This window comes from Pseudophryne corroboree, chromosome 10 (genome assembly GCF_028390025.1).
Source record: "Pseudophryne corroboree isolate aPseCor3 chromosome 10, aPseCor3.hap2, whole genome shotgun sequence".
NCBI classification, from domain to species: domain Eukaryota; kingdom Metazoa; phylum Chordata; class Amphibia; order Anura; family Myobatrachidae; genus Pseudophryne; species Pseudophryne corroboree.
Genome location: NC_086453.1, coordinates 24928784 through 24946184, shown reverse-complemented (window position 1 = coordinate 24946184; position 17401 = coordinate 24928784). Strand labels below are relative to the sequence as shown.

The 17401-nt window shown below is 48.1% G+C and overlaps 1 protein-coding gene across 8 annotated transcripts in view; it reads left to right on the top strand.

The window, feature by feature from the left end:
• The window catches only part of GRAMD1A (GRAM domain containing 1A), a 268012-nt gene that overhangs the window by 207505 nt on the left and 43106 nt on the right, over nucleotides 1-17401 (top strand). For 5 of the 8 annotated variants that reach the window (XM_063942238.1, XM_063942243.1, XM_063942240.1 and 2 more), the window contains 7 exons: nucleotides 3112-3394; nucleotides 4783-4803; nucleotides 6128-6212; nucleotides 6294-6397; nucleotides 7278-7373; nucleotides 8171-8251; nucleotides 16876-16991. In XM_063942238.1, coding sequence (XP_063798308.1) covers nucleotides 3112-3394; nucleotides 4783-4803; nucleotides 6128-6212; nucleotides 6294-6397; nucleotides 7278-7373; nucleotides 8171-8251; nucleotides 16876-16991 — 786 coding nt within the window. The remainder of the gene's footprint in view (nucleotides 1-3111; nucleotides 3395-4782; nucleotides 4804-6127; nucleotides 6213-6293; nucleotides 6398-7277; nucleotides 7374-8170; nucleotides 8252-16875; nucleotides 16992-17401) is intronic. The other 3 variants (XM_063942244.1, XM_063942241.1, XM_063942242.1) reach the window with 2 other exon arrangements.

The following is a 17401-nucleotide window of genomic DNA, read 5'->3' as shown; positions in this document are numbered from 1 at the left end:
GAACAAACAGCAGACGTAGGAAATGCAGATGAGATGGTAATGCAGTACAGGATTACTGAGCCGGAGTTACTGGATGCTGCTTATAGCTATGGAAGACACAGGAGCAGGGCAGAGAGTCTGTAGTACTGGGTGATGCTGAGATTCGGGTGTACCGGGTGGTGTACCCCTCTTAGGATTCCTGAGGTAGGTGGGTTAGACAGGAGGTATGCAGTTAGGTTGTACACTATATTATTAAGCTTCTGAATGTAAAATAGGCACTGTCAGTCTGTTGGTGGGACGGATGGGGCATGTTGAGTCTCTAGTGAGAATGCCAGCTTGTATCCCTAGACTGTGACTCAGTCTTGGTTGGCTTCCTTGCCCTGCTTAAAGAAAGGTTGTTCAATACAGTGGCATAGTGGATGGCGGTTGCACAAATAAATTTCTAGGCCCATCACAAGTGTGTGTAAGGGAGGGGGTTAATCTAGACGAGAAATAACAAACAGGATCCCCCCCAGCACACTGCAAAGGACCAGCAAATGAGATTTGCACCCTACATGATAACAGTAATGCAGAGATCTCAGTTGCATACATTTGGAAACATATCATGTTGAGCCACCAGCCACGGCAAGTTGTCTCTGCTCTGGTGGTCCTTCACTACATGATCGTAGCACCTACTATGTTTATGTATTTCTGAATGGAGAGCTAACTTACTGTACCTGGAGGCCCCCAAGATCCTGCAACATTCCACTATAAGGATCAGCATGCCCTCCAACTGCTGATCCCATGATCCACGCCGCTCAGAACAGTGATCCACAGAATAGTAGTTGCTGAAATGAATTTAAAGGCCCAACACAGGTGCATATAAGGGAGGGGCTCAGTAGACAGAACAGGTGTTTTGTTATTATGTTATTGGTGTGGCTCTATAAATAAATATATAATAATAATAATAATAATAATAATAATAATATTCTTGATGCTACAATGTTTATTTTGTTTCACAAAAGATGTGATATAACGCTGACATATCATGTATGTATATGTTGTATATATTTGGGTTTGATTCCCACCGCGGCCGTAAGTGTGTGGAGTTTGTATGTTCTCTCTTATGGGTCTATTTACTAAGCCATGGGTGGAGATAAAGTCGCTGGAGATAAAGTTCCAGCCAATCAGCTCCTAACTGCTATGTCACAGGCTGTGTTTGAAAAATGACAGGAGCCGATTGGCTGGTACTTTGTCTCCAGTAGGGGCGGATCCAGAAGAAAATGATAGGGGGGGCACCATGGAAGGAGCAAGTACATTTGCGTGCGGCTTCGGTGCATGTGAGGTGGCGCTTCTTATACAATGCCCACAGTTGTAGCGCTCATTATGCAATGTCCACTGTACTGGTAGTGCCCCTTATATAGACCCATAGTAGTGGTGCCCCTTATGCAATGCCCGTATTGCCCCCAGTAGTAATGTTGCCTGTAGTAATGCCCCCAGTCATTTAGCGCCCTAGTAGTTATGCCCCTGCAGTTATGACCCCAGTAGTTTACCCCCCCCCCCCCGCCCCTTTAGTTTAGCCTCCCAGTGGTAATGCCCCCAGTAGTTTGGCCCCTGTAGTTGTGCCCCCTGTAGTTATGCCGCCAGTAGTAATGCCCCTGTAGTTACGTCGCCAGTAGTAATGCCCCTGTAGTTACGCCGCCAGTAGTAATGCCCCTGTAGTTACACCGCCAGTAGTAATGCCCTCCTGTAGTTTGCCCCCAGTAGTTAGCCCCTTTGTAGTTGGCCCCCAGTAATAATGTCCCCCAGTAGTTTGCCCCCAGTAGATGCCCCCCAATAATAATGTGCCCCAGTAGTTTGCCCCCAGTAGTAATGCCCCCTAGGAGTTTGCCCCCAATAGATGACCCCCCCAGTAATAATGCCCCCAGTAGATGCCCCCCAGTAATAATGCCCCCAGGTGTAATACACCCAGTAGATGCCACCAGTAATAATGTCCCCCAGTAGTTTGCCCCCAGTAGATTCCCCCAGTAAAAATGTCCCCCAGTAGCTGCCACCAGTGGTAATGCCCCCAATAGATGACCCCCCAGTAGTAATGCCCCCAGTAGATACCCCCCAGTAATAATGCCCCCAGTAGTTTGCCCCCAGTAGTAATGCCTCCCCCAGTAGTAATGCCCCTTGTTGATGCCCCCAGTAGTAATGCCCCCAGTAGATGCTCCCCCAGTAATAATGCCCCCAGTAGTAATGCCCCCCCACCCAGTAGTAATGTCCCTTGTTGATGCCCCTCAGTAGTAATGTCCCCGCCGTAGTTTGCCCCCAGTAGATGCCCCCGCTGCACTGATGAAGAGAAAACAGAACATACTTACCAAGCCCTGTTCCCGCTTCCAGGCCGCTGCAGTTCTCCTCCTCCCAGGGCGTCCGCTCCTCAGTCAGCACTATGAGAGAGACGTCATGACTGACGTCTCTCCCATAGCGCACGCCGCACAGTGACAGTGCCGGAAGTCGGAGCTCAGTACTGAGCTCCTGCCTCCGGCTGCCGCTGTGCAGGGAGACGGGCGCCCGCTGGTAACACAATCTCAGCGGGCGCCCGTCATCTCCCTGTACGGCGCCGGCGCTGGGGGGGATGGAGGCCACAAATGACAGGGGGGGCACGGGCCCGAGTGCCCCCCCCCCCCTGGATCCGCCACTGGTCTCCAGTGACTTTATCTCCATCCAAAGCTTAGTAAATAGAGCCCTTAGTGTCTTGCCTTAGTGTCAGCTGGCTATTGGCTTTTGTTATCGTATGTAGCATGTATATACATCCGATCCCCTGTTCCCAATTTCAGAGTTTTGACCCCAGTCCACAGAGCCTCTGCAATCTGATCGTTCATGAAAAACACAATAATGCAAAAACTGGCAGCTGACCCAAAGAGCTTGCAATTTAGCCCAGTATAGCACAATGATCATTTGGTTATCCATCATACTAAGGGATGAACAATTTGTAAATGAAAGCATACTGTATTTATTGAACTTACAAAACGTGTAAAAAAAAATCCCAATTCACCAAAATAAAAATAAAAAAAATCAATGGTGACATCCTGATGAATTGTAGGTGTGAAATGTTACAACGCTAAATGCGTGCGTTCACTAATGTTGGTGTTTTCTCTGTCTCATCAGCTCCGGTAGTATCACCCCCCGCAGCACGCCCAGCAACTCCCCCGCTTTGCGGAAACGTCTGGTCAGCAACGAGGCGGAAAACATGGTGGAGAAGGGGTCGGAGGGCTCCTTTGAGAAGACACCTGGCGCACAAACTCCCACTTCCCCTCCTCCGGGGGCGCTGCCCATAAACCAAAACAATGCCCAGCTGCCCACCCAAACTAACTCCCTGCCCGGAACGCCACTCCCTCCTCAGCTCAGTGGACGAGGATCTATTTGGAACAGCAAGGTGAGTACACCGCAGGTATGTGTGCGCTGAACCGTGGCTAAAAGGAAGACTGTCTATTTTGTTATGACTTGTGTCTTTTCTGTTTGTTACTGCGGTTAGATGCTGTTCTAGAAGAGAGTACTGTACATGCACTATGGTTACAGGATCACTGAGTACCGAGTCACCCCCCTCCCACCCTCCTGCCGACTTCAGCGGAGTGCCCTACCCATACCCCATTTATCTGTTGCACCCAGTCTGTGGTGGGATATTTAGGGTTGAGACTTAATCTATAGGCCCTCATTCCGAGTTGATCGCTCGCTAGCTGCTTTTAGCAGCAGTGCAAACACTAAGCCGCCTCCCTCTGGGAGTGTATTTTAGCTTAGCAGAAGTGCGATCGAAAGGTTAGCAGAACTGCTACTAAATATTTTCATGCAGTTTCAGAGTGGCTCGAAACTTACTCCTACCTTGCGATCACTGCAGTCAGTTTAGTTCCTGTTTTGACGTCACAAACACGCCCTGCGTTCGGCCAGCCACTCCCCCGTTTCTCCAGGCACGCCTGCGTTATCTGCTGACACACCTGCGTTTTTTAGCACACTCCCGGAAAACGGTCAGTTTCCGCCCAGAAACACCCACTTCCTGTCAATCACTCACCGATCACTCGAGCGATGGAAAAGAGTCGATCGGCCTTGTGTAAAATTGCTTAGTTTTGTGTGAAAGTACTTAGCGCGTGTGCTCTGCGGCCCATACACATGCGCAGAACAGCCGATTTTTAGCCTGATCGCTATGCTTTGAAAAACGGCAGCGAGCGAACAACTCGGAATGAGGGCCTTGGTGTGCTGTATCGTATTGCACTTATGCTCTGATGCCCTGTTACTGTGAAATGTTTTCTATGTTTACCCTATATAGTGTCTTTTTTATCTGTGGTAATATGAAATCTTCCTCTATTGGGCACATGATCCGGTGTGGGAGCAGGGAAAATAATTACAATGAATGAACTAACATTATTTTCAGAATAATCTCTTTCCCATTACAATGTCATTGCAACCATTTGTGCATTCCGTGCGTCCAGAGCCGCCGTCAGGGGGGGGGGGGGAACTGCCGGGACCGCAGTCCGGGGCCTGGACAGAGAAGGATGCCCACCCCTGGCTCCTACCGCCGATACCTGGAGAGCTGCACCAGGCTGCGCAACAACAGCGGGACGATGCACAGGAAGCATGTCTTAAAAACAAGTCTTCCCTGCGCGTCGGCCCTCTGTGAATCGTTCCTGACTATTTTGTCAGTCCTGGGTCCCACATTTTCTGATGGCAGTCCTGCTAACGTCTTTTATAACAGACTGAACATGTGTCGCCATTTTTTAGTAGCGCATGTTTTGTACGTGGAGTATATTTCCCTCTAGTGACTGCATGTTTTGCTTTTTTTTACAGAAGATCCAGAGCTTCTACAGCGTAAGTATCTGTATGTTCTATGTACTTCTTTCCTCTGGTATTCTTCTCGATCCCCCTACCCCACCCCCCACTCCATACTGTACATACAAAGGTAGCATTCTTACTACTGCAGCTTTCCGTCTTTGGTAACCCAGTGCCTGGTTGCATCAAGGCTCCTCTTCCATCAAAATCAGGCAGAGATGTAGTGACGCCCTGTAAATATTTGCACAGCTGTTATGGGGATCCACGTGCAGTGGCGCACTGATGTTCCCTGCTTATGTTTCACATGGCACCTCTGTCATTAAAGCCTTGTAGTACGGTATGCTGCGTAATGCATGCTATAGATTGCCAGCCTGTAAGCGAGGCCCTCGTGCCTCAATAGGAAAAAGGGCAATCAGCTCCTAACCAATCAGCTCCCAACTGTCATTTTTCAAACACATTCTGTAACATGGCAGTTAGGAGCTGATTGGTTAGTACTTTATCTCTTCCGACCGTATCACTCTCTATGGCTTTAGTACATCTCCTCCTACAAGAGGTGATACCGTGCTGAGAGTTGTAGTGCCATGCAGGAAATAGAAGATGCCGGTGAACACTCTCGGACATTGATAGTCAGAACAGATGTAATAAACTCTGTAAATAACATGGAGCTTAATTGAGGTTCTTAGCACATATTTGGACAGACATGTGAAGCCATCCACCACGTCAAGGTGAATCTCATCAGATGGGTCCCTAACATTTCTAATACAGTATATCTAAATTTATCAAGGACTTGCCATAATAGTGCCCCGACAGCAATGCAGTATCTGTGCTGATTAATAGCTCCTAAGGGCATAACTGTACCTCTATGGAGGAGATGTATCAAGCCTTGGAGAGAGATAAAGTGGAGCAGTTGTCCAGTGCAACCAATCAGCTTCTCTTATAGCCTGTGCTACATAAATGACAGTTTGATTGCTTTGCAGCTTTATATCTCTCCAAGGCATGGCACATCTCCCCTTATGTCTGTTAATAACTAGTGTTTTATCATTCTATTTGTCCCCAATTGTACAGCACCGCAGCGTATGCTGGCACTATATAAAAAAATATTATAATAATAATAATAATCATAGTAAATATAGTTTTGGGACCATTGCACCCAAGACTGGTCTGGTTTTTCAGCAGTATACTTGGGCACTTTCCTACCTGTTTGGTGTTCATGGGGAGTAGCCGGTGGCGGATCAAAATAGGGGTAGAGAGTGAGATAAAGTAAGGCCCAGAGCGCTAAAGTTTTTGCATAGTTATTACATTGATATCATACAGTAGAATTAACCTATTGGAGAGCTGAAATAATTAACGGTGTCTTTCCCAGATGCTGAGCCCCAATTACAAGCAGCGCAACGAGGACTTCCGCAAGATCTTCAAGAAACTGCCCGATTCGGAGCGTCTCATCGTGGGTGAGTGCGACAGAGTGACTCGCAGGTAACGTAACAGCTTGTGCTCCTCAATAACGCCTCTCCTCTCCGCCTCGCCTCCAGATTACTCGTGTGCCCTGCAAAAAGATATCCTGCTCCAGGGGCGGCTCTACTTATCGGAAAACTGGATCTGTTTCCATAGCAACATTTTCCGCTGGGAAACCATGGTGAGTGCAGCAAAGTTTTGACAAACTTTTGTAAAAAAAAAAAACTTTAAAGGTAAACGTGAGATTTATACCTAGTGTATGCCACACCGATCATAAACGTAGACCCTCGAGTTCCTGTCCTGCAGTCTGGTCCTTCAGTTAGATACTTCTGCAATTGTACATAACCAAGACGTCTACTAGGGTCTACCAGTAGACTTCTTGGTTGTGTAGCCTAGGTAGGGTCACCTCGGAAATGAGTCCACATCGTTGGCCTGATTCTGAGTTGTACGTAGAAGTGTACCCTCTGTGTAACGCTTGCGCCATACGAGTTATTAGAAATAATTGTGCATGCGCAGTTGCAAAGAACCGCTAAACTACATAAACAGGGAATCTGGGCTCAGATTGCATTGGCTCTGAACCAAGACGTGTATCTCCACAATGTCCTCTGGAGAATGGAAGAAATGTCTTCTTCTAAGGAAAGTGGTCATGCAAGTTGCTTTGGAACCCAGATACGTACAGCGTGGCTCCGGCGTCTCAGTTCAGGCTGCCATGATGTGTGGCCGGTGACTTACTCTGGCTGCCGATTATCGAAGGGAATGTGCTCTCAGTTACGACGCCTTCGCAATAGCTCCGGTGGGCGTCTCTGTACTACGCAGGGGGTCGTTGCGTTTTTTTGCATCAGTCTGCACATCCTCAGCGTGCTCAGTCACAGCTGCGATCATGGTAGCGTCCAATCAGGATCATGGATCATGGATGACCCCTTTGCTATCTGCAGGAAAATTGTTGATTGGTAACTCTAGACCAACTAGCCAGTTTAGAACATTCCAAAGAATCATGAATTCTCTGTATCCGGCACTGCTTTGCAGTCTTTACGACTTATATATGTTTTTCGACTCGCCAGATCACTATCCAGCTGAAAGAGATACGATGCATCAAAAAGGAGAAAACCGCCAAGGTGATTCCTAACGCTATCCAAGTGTGCACCGAGAACGAGAAGGTAAGAAGCCGGGTCCAACCACATCCTGTTATTCCGCGTGGGGCGTTGGTTTATTTAAACGCATTTCCCATTTTTATCCCACTTTATTATCAGACCACTAGTAAAATGACAACTCTTGACCAAACTGTAACCAATCAGAGCATTTCATGGGCCCAGTGGTGTGCTGGCATGGAGAGACAGTGTATCTGACTAGTCCGAGCCCCCCCCCATATATATCCGGGAACCAGTCCAAGATGTTCTAGCTGCGCCTTCCAGCGTGAGACCTGTTACCTGCAGACTCCTGGCACGTAAGAGCCGATTACACGGTGCCTCTTTTTGGGACGTCCCCGCTATAATCAGGCACGAGTGACACAATTGATCGCGGTTATCAGCTAGTTGTTTGAACCTTGGCCTGGCTGTGATTATCAGAGCGGTGTTATCTGCACTATTACAGTCTGCGATTTGTACCTGAGCTGTCAGGTGCCAGCCAGCCCGCACAGAGACCGGGTCTCATGTCTCTTCTGACTTCTGTCCTGTAGCCGCTCTGTGGTCTGTGAGTTTCCTGTGTGTCCGCGGTGTTTCGCCTGCAGTTACAGCTGTCCCGTATATGTATGTATATATATATATATATATATATATGTGTGTGCTGTGTATACTGTATATAGATGTAGATGTGTTAGCAGGACACGTGGGGGGATGGCTGATTACACTGTGTTTGCGGAGACTCTGCAGCCTCTCCTCTACGTCCGCCTGGTTATTTATACCAGTGTGTTATAATTTAATCACTTTGTACGCTATTGTCTACCTCTCTTTTTTAGCATTTCTTCACCTCCTTTGGGGCCCGGGACCGTTCCTTCTTACTGATCTTCCGCCTGTGGCAGAATGCACTTTTAGATAAGGTAAGGAGACATATCCTTCTGTAATTCAGAGTTGAGAATAAAGTAAGAAAAAGCAAGTAACTCTGCACCAGGATAAAACATGCTGCAATACAGGGAGGGCAAATACATACATTATTTGCATGCAGGGTAAAAACTGGCTGCTTTTGCATGTAGTCCACAAATACGCTGCTATTTTAGATCTGAGTTTGGACACACCCCTCCCACATCTACTGTAACTCTCTCTGCACATGTTACATATACCCCACCAGCAACGCAGCATGGTTTAACTGAGGTGCACAGTTACCAGCTCTTTCTTACTTCATTCCCATCCCAGAATTAGGCCCCTGTTTGAAGCAACAGATGAATTCAATGATGACAATTTCCTCCTTACAGGAGACTTTTTAAAGCTGCATTTAAATACATTTTATGGTTCCAGTGTCTTGTGCCACCACACTGCATTGCTTACCTGCATCCATTCTTGCTACCTTTGTCCCGCTTCCCACCCACTTCCTAGTAAGATGGATGGGACGGGGTCCTCAGAGTGCGGATGATGGCATTATACCATGAGGGGACTAATGATGACATCAAGCCAGACCGCATCATGAAACCCCGCCCACCGCTGAACGATAATGCTAAAAACGTCTTCTCGCAGAGGGGTCGTGGCCTGATGATTGGAATTGCGCCATCATAGCCACAGTGGGGTCGTGGCCTGATGATTGGAATTGCAACATCATAGCCACGCCCACTTCACACGGAAGAGAAGTATGTTGAATAGTGAAACCATATTTTGCTATATAATGCCCCATGTGAAGGTAGGTCCACGGCTTGGGACACCATAGGTTTCACCGTGCCGTTATATTCTACCTAACCCTAACCCACCGCTGCCACAGATTAACCCTCACCCTCCGCTCTCTGCAGATGCCGACATGTTTCGATGGCGACATTTCAACAGTGTGGACATTATAACTGGCAACATTGTGGAATTGACACAAATGGGGTATAATATATACCTGAGCCACTTCCCAAACTCAGTTCTTATCTCTGTGTAATCTCCTGACCTATGTCTAACTTGGAGGAGCCACATAAACATCAGAGGCAAGCCGCTCTCACTGACTGCTGCCACTCTCACTGCCTGCTGCCGCTCTCACTGACTGCTGCCGCTCTCACTGACTGCTGCCGCTCTCACTGACTGCTGCTGCTCTCACTGACTGCTGCCGCTCTCACTGCCTGCTGCCGCTCTCACTGACTCACTCTCACTGACTGCTGCTGCTCTCACTGACTGCTGCCGCTCCCACTGCCTGCTGCCGCTCTCACTGATTGCTGCCGCTCTCACTGCCTGCTGCTTGCTCACTGCCTGCTGCCACTCTCACTGCCTGCTGCTTGCTCACTGCCTGCTGCCACTCTCACTGCCTGCTGCCGCTCTCACTGCCTGCTGCCGCTCTCACTGATTGCTGCCGCTCTCACTGCCTGCTGCCGCTCTCACTGACTGCTGCCGCTCTCACTGACTGCTGCTGCTCTCACTGACTGCTGCTGCTCTCACTGACTGCTGCTGCTCTCACTGACTGCTGCCGCTCTCACTGCCTGCTGCCGCTCTCACTGACTCACTCTCACTGACTGCTGCTGCTCTCACTGACTGCTGCCGCTCCCACTGCCTGCTGCCGCTCTCACTGATTGCTGCCGCTCTCACTGACTGCTGCCGCTCTCACTGCCTGCTGCCGCTCTCACTGCCTGCTGCCGCTCTCACTGCCTGCTGCCGCTCTCACTGCCTGCTGCCTGAGCGTTTACCTTTCTCAGATAGCAAAGATACTACGCTTTCCCTGAGATCAGGCTAAGTCATGGGAACTTTAACCCTAAATAATGGGAAACCTGGTACGGGACTCAGCCAGGTGGTATTTTACAGGTCAAAAGGTCGACATGGTCATAAGGTCGACATGAAAATGGTCGACATAAAAAAGATAGACAAATGTTTTTTTTTTTTAATGTAACATGTTTTTAGACTATTTCATACTTTCTCTATCCTTGTCGGCATAGAGTTGGTTATAAACCTTGTGGCGAGGGCAGCGAGGGTATGCCTTTCTACAATTGGGGGTCCCAGGTGACAAAACTATCCACACAAACCACAAAAATGCAAAAAACATGGTGTCTACCTTTTTCATGTCGACCTTTCGACCCTATCGGCCTTTTGACCTGTCGACCTTTTTTCACGTCGACCTTTTGACCCTGTCGACCTTTTGACCCTGTCAACCTAATGTCTGTCTAACATATGGTGTCTATCTATTGACTGTCTAACTAGACACTATCTATCTTTCATACCGGAACCGTATTTTACACCTTACCTGGTTAGTATGGAGCACAGTCGTGGTCTTCCACAGCAATCAGCTCCTAACCGTCATCTTTCAAACACAGCCTGTAACATGGGAGTTAGGAGCTGATTGGCTGGTACTTTATCTCCGATCACTTTATCTCCATCCAAAGCTTAGTAAATAGACCCCTATGTGTGCATTAAATGTACTTAGTGCTAGGACAAAGTGGTGGCAATTATTTTTGTGGCCCATACCAATATGCATGGAAATTCAATGAATGCATTTACTAAGGACTTGTGTTATTAATAGGGATGTGCGCAGAGCCTCATGTTTTGGTTCTAATTTCATTATCATGGGGGGGGGGTTTAATTCAGACCTGATCGCAGCAGCGAACTTGTTAGCAGTTGGGCAAAACCATGGGGGTAATTCCAAGTTGATCGCAGCAGGTCATTTTTTAGCAGTTGTGCAAAACCATGTGCACTGCAGGGGGGGGGCAGATATAACATTTGCAGAGAGAGTTAGATTTGGGTGGGTTATTTTGTTTCTGTGCAGGGTAAATACTGGCTACTTTATTTTTACACTGCAATGTAGATTGCAGATTGAACACACCACACCCAAATCTATCTCTCTCTGCAAATGTTATATCTGCTCCCCTGCAGTGCACATGGTTTTGCCCAACTGCTAAAAAAAATTCTGCTGCGATCAACTTGGAATTACCCCCCATGTGCAGAGAGAGTTAGATTTGGGTGGGTTATATTGTTTCTGTGCAGGGTAAATACTGGCTGTTTTTTTTGTACACTGCAATTTAGATTTCAGTTTGAACACACTCCCCACCCAAATCTAATCTTTCTGCACGTTACATCTGCCCCACCTACAATGCACATGGGGGTCATTCCGACCCGATCGTTCACTGCAGTTTAGCGCAGCGATCGGGTCAAAACTGCGCATGCCGAAGGCCGTCGTTCCCTAGCGATTGACTCTGCCTGATTGACAGGCAGAGGCGGTCACTGGGCGGGAGAGGGTTGCACGGCGGCGTTTGGCCGCCGTTATGGGGGCGCGGTCCGGCCAACGCAGGCATGGCAGGACCGCGACTAGGGGCAGCGACGATCAACTGCCGGCCAGCAGCAGGAGCTGCGCTGGCCGGGAGTTACTCCACAAGTACAAAAGCAGCGTCGCTGTGCGATGCTTTTGTGCTTGTGCGGGGGAGGGGGGGGGGGGCGGACTGACATGCGCTGCGGACTAGCCCTGTGCTGGGCGTCCCTCCGCATGTCTGGGAACATGATCGTTGCTGCTACGATCAGGTCTGAATTACCCCCATGGTTTGGTTTGCTTCAAGTGTTTTAGTTTGGAATTCGGATGTAAAATCTGAATTTCGAACCTTGGGAAATTCCGAACTAGGACTCGGTTTGGCTCGGATCTCCTCAGGAATTCCGAACCTGGACTCGGTTTGTTTCAGATCTGCAAAAATCGGATGGGTTTGGATTTCTAAAGAACTGAAGGGCACATCTCTAGTTATTATGGAATGATCCTTTTACATTATGGCCATTTAAACGATATAGGGCCTAATTCAGACCTGATAGCAGGTCTGAATTAGGCCCATAGTCCTGATTTGAGGGGACTGTATTGCGGATCAGAACATTTGCATGCCAGGGGGATTGAATCAGTGTTTTTAGGGGTGGGTGACCCAGTGCATTAGAGGCAATGGGCACTTCTCTAGGGGGCACAACCCTGATTTGATGTGGTTACGTCACAAGTTGGCATGCAGTAGTATATATATTTTTTTTCTATACTACATCTGTACTTTTTGCTCAAAACAATCTTTGCATCTCCGTGTAACGCCCTGGCTGCCCGAGTAGCCTTAATCGAATATGAATAATCCCCAACAACTTTCAGACAATGTTGAATTGTAGCTTTGAGATTTTATCTCCGCATAAATGAAATCAATGTTTGTTTAAAGGCAGACGGTTTAATTTCATTAGCAGTGTTGTGCTCCTAATTACGCCCAGCGCCCGGCTTTTCTGTTACAGTAGACGGTGAATCGCTAATTACTGTTTGCAGCAGGAGTAAACAATCTTTTTTTTTTTTTTTAACCCTTCAGCGTCATTTCTGTCCCGCACATTTGTCCAGCATCATAAAAGCAAACATACTGAGGACACAATAGTTCACAGTAACCGATTTGAGATTGTGGACACATTTCAAATGTCAAGTGTTTGGCAGATTGGTGGTAAAATTGCTTTCTGTGACATTTTAAACCTTCATCTGCAGCGCCTTTGGCAGCTTTCTCTTTGTGTGTGGTTTATAGAGGGTATTGATTTTGCCTTTGTCTGTTTATTTAGTCTTTTTTTTTTTTTTAGAAAATTCTTTACTCTTTGTTCCTTTTTTTCTGTGCTTACCAACAATGGGGGTCATTCTGACCTAATCGCTCGCTGCAGTTTTTTGCAGCGCAGCGATCAGGTCAGAACTGCACATACGCCGACGGCTGTCGTTGGCTAGTGATCGCCTCTGCCTGATTGCGTGGCCGGACCGTGCTGGGGCCTGAGCGGCAGCGGCTGCGCAACATCACACGCAGCCGCTGCGACTCGGGCAGCTACGAGTAGCTCCCGGCCAGCACGCAAAATCTGCGCTGGCCGGGAGCTACTCCTGAGGTGCAAAAGCATTGCCGCTGTCCGATGCTTTTGCACTTATGCGACGGGGCAGGGCCTGACATGCGGGGCGGGCTAGCTCTGTGCTGGGCGTCCCCCCACATGTCAGTGTTCCTGATCGTAGCTGTGCTAAATTTAGCACAACTAGATCAAGTCGGAATCACCCCCAAAGTCTTTATAGCAACAGGCAGCGTTGTTTCTCTATGGGTGTCATTCCAAGTTGCTCGCTAGCTATTTTTTGCAGCGCTGCGTACAGATAGTCACCGCCTATAGGGGAGTGTATTTTTGCTTTGCAAGCGTGCGATCGCATGTGCAGACGAGTGCTACAAAAAAGTTTTGTGTAGTTTCTGAGTAGCTCAGAACTTACTCAGCCGCTGCGATCACTTCAGCCTGTTCTTGCCCGGAATTGACGTCAAACACCCGCTCTGCAAATGCTTGGACACGCCTGCATTTTTCCAAACACTCCCAGAAAACGGTCTGTTGACACCCACAAACGCCCTCTTCCCGTCAATCTCCTTGCGATCGGCTGTGCGAATGGATTCTTTGTTAAATCCAACGCTCAGCAACGATCCGCCTTCGCATTGCGGTGCATACGCAGTAGTGAACTGATCGCAGCGCAGCGAAAAATCCTAGCGTGCGATCAGGTCGGAATGACCCCCCCATGTTCCTAGGATACAGATGTCCTCCTTTCACAAACCAGTTGAGTCCATTTACTTCCAGACCATGAGATCGTCATATTCCGAACATACATATGATAATCTTGTTTGTTACCCGGTGTAAATACTGCCATCACTTTTAGACCACTATGCACAGACAACACCCCAATCTGCCCTCAACAAAAGCACCCCCGTGTGCCTACAACAGACAGCAATCTGTCTTGCAGGTTCCAGATTAGTGACATAAAAGCCGGACAGTGACAAACAAGTGAGAAAATTAGTATGCAGAGTGATCGGAATTGTGCCATCTGTTCCCCCCCATTGTTTTCCAATGATGCATCTTAGAAGAATAATCTTCTGTTTAATTATACAGAATGCAGCATCTGTGCCACGCGGGCCCAGCATTTACCCTCCGGGAAAATCTCATATTGCTTTGTAATGCAGCTTATTTACCAATGCACATATTTAGCAATTTGCATAAGGTCATACTGTATGTCGCACGTAATATCCCTGGGGAGGATTTACAGTATATCACCCCTGGTGCATGCTCATGGTAGAGGAACTTTGACCATTTCTGATAAGATTTCATTATCTGAATTTGCTCCGGAGCAGCGATTCTGTGTAAGTGAATAGTGCTTTACACGCTCACCACCCACACACAGACTGATCCTGTGTATTCACTGCATTGGGACCTGCACAATCAGTGTGATTATTTTATCTCATACTCACTATAGGAAGAGGTAATAAACCGCGATGACGTTCTCCAAGAGAACTCTTGCACCGTGTTAATACATACTTAGTGATTTCATATGTAACTCTACTGGAGAATCTCGCAACTAGCAGGGGCTGTCATTCATCTATACTAATATTATAAGAATATGTGTCTGTCTGTTAGGGCCCCATTCAGACCTGATCGATCAGATAGTTGCCGCCCGTGGAGAGTAAAACCCGCCCCGTGCAAGTGTTGCCAACGCATGTGTGCGCCTTGCAAAAACTTCTCCAGACAGCGGACATCTGCAAGTCCATTCGATTCTCACTCACCATCGAATGATTTGTCCATACTGTGCAGTGTGTGCGCAGCCCAGGACTTACTCCTCCAGTGCAATAGAATCAGGCTGATAGGGGCCGGAGCTGACGTCACACACCCTGCCTCAAAACACTTGGGAACGCCTGCGTTTTTCCTGACACTCCCAGAAAATGGCCATTTACCACCCACAAACGCCCTCTTCCTGTCAATCAACTTGTGAACACCCGTGCGTTTCAAATTTTTGCACCATCCTGTTGCTGTTTGGCAACGCGCCTGCGCATTGCGGTGCATACATATGCGCAGTCATTCGATAATCGGCCGCTGTACGATTTCGAACAAGACCGATCAAGTCTGAATCGGGCCCTTTGTTCCAACTCACCTGCACTTTGTTATATCTCGATCCGTCAAGTTAAAGCGGAACAATAATAAAACCAAACTGTATTGGCATCATCAATGGCAGAGATAAATGTGGCAGCATGCGCACAGCTGGTAAGCGGTGGGGAAGAGGCGCTTCGGGCCCGCGTTCACTTCAATACGATTAGCTACATAGCAGCCTATGTGGCATTGGTGTGAGTACTGGGTAAAGGAGCTGCTGCCGCCAGTCTGTATAGCACTGCTGGGCACGTGGGCCAATTCCAGGACAGTGCCCCTGTGCCAAGCAATGCAGCTATTACGCCTCACATAAAAAAAAAACATGTTGGCAGAAGCGATTACATCGTGGGCAACATCTAGTTAGTAACATTGGGGGTCATTCTGATCCGATCGCACGCTGCAGTTTATTGCAGCGGTGCAATCAGGTCAGAACTGCGCATGCGCCGCCGCCGTAGTGCCGAAGGCTGTCGGGCCGCTACGATCGCCTCTGCCTGATTGACAGGCAGAGGCGGTCACTGAGGGCAGAGGCGGTCACTGGCCGAACCGAATGGGGGGTGGGCCTTAGCGGCTGCATGAAGTTGCACGCAGCTGTGCTGGTCGGGAGCTGCTCTTGCAGTGCAAAGGCATCGCCGCTGTGTGATGCCTTTGCACTTCTGCGGGGGGGGGGGGGGGGGACGGCACTGACATGCGGGGTGGACTAGCCCTGTGCTGGGCGTCCCCCCGCATGTCAGGGAAGATGATCGTAGCTGTGCTAAATTTAGCACAGCTACGATCATCTCGGAATGACCCCCATAGTGTATCTATTGATGTTTTTGTTGCACCCCATCATGATAATGTAGTCATTGGGCGCAATTGTTCATTTTCCATACTTTGTATTTGTGGGAACTATAATAAAGGGGCATTTATATTGTAATATTAGTTATGGGATTGCACCTTAACTGATAAATGTATGATGTTTGCTCCTCTCTGCGTCTGCCTGTGAGATGTTATTATATGCTAGAACTAAGGTGTCCTTTCCTTTCAAATAAGTCCCATTGTAAATGTTTCGTTATTGGATTTTACACTATTTCATTAATACGTAATTATTATATTATCTAAAAACTATAGGTTCTCAAACTCGGTCCTCAGGACCCCACACGGTGCATGTTTTGCAGGTAACCCAGCAGGTGCACAGGTGTAGTAATTACTCACTGACACATTTTAAAAGGTCCACAGGTGGAGCTAATTATTTAACTTGTGATTCTGTGAGGAGACCTGCAAAACATGCACCGTGTGGGGTCCTGGGGACCGAGTTTGAGAACCTGTGATCTAAACTTTGCAATGCAGCATTTCCTGCCTGTGCAGCCATCACAGAGGCCTCTCCCTCTCCATCTTCAGTCCCCTCCGGCCTCGGGGTGTGCAGAGAGGAGATGGTGATGGGCAGGTGACCTTTCCTCGGTATCCCTGCACAGATAAACGGCCCTGTGGGTAGCCCAGTATTCCTGCCAGTCTCTGCAGTCTTATAGGGTTTTACAGTATTATATATAGCATTTGCTGCTCTGTGAATTGCCGGTGCCTAGATGGAATGACTGTGATAACGTCCAGATGAAAGCAAAACACATCAATTTATATCAGTGTCATACTCTCGCTGTCCTCTCTCCGGCAGACGCTCTCCCCCCAGGAACTGTGGCACATCGTTCACCAATGCTATGGTACAGAACTGGGACTGACTAGTGAGGACGATGATTACGTGTCTCCCCGTGAGCTGCTGAATGGTCTGGGGTGAGTGTGGTACCGGAACAGTCGCGGGTCTCTTCCTGGCGGCCTGCGCAAATCCGCTGTGGGTTAATATCCGCACAGCCCTTGTCGTGGGGATTTGTTTTAATGGGTCAGTAAATGAAATGTTCCACTTTTCTATCTGTAAAGTATTAGCTGGCCACGTAGGAACTTCAATGAGCGGGTTCGGTTTTACTCGGTTTTACTCGGTTTTACTCGGTTCTCAAAACGGCATCTTATTGGCTCACGGATGTCACGTGTTTTGGATAGCCAATAAGATGCCGTTTTGAGAACCGAGTAAAACCGAGTAAAACCGAGTAAAACCGAACCTCGCTCATCACAGAAGACGTTTTAGGTCAACAGAATAAATAATAATGATAACAGGTACTTGGAGGAACAAAATACTTTTTAGATAA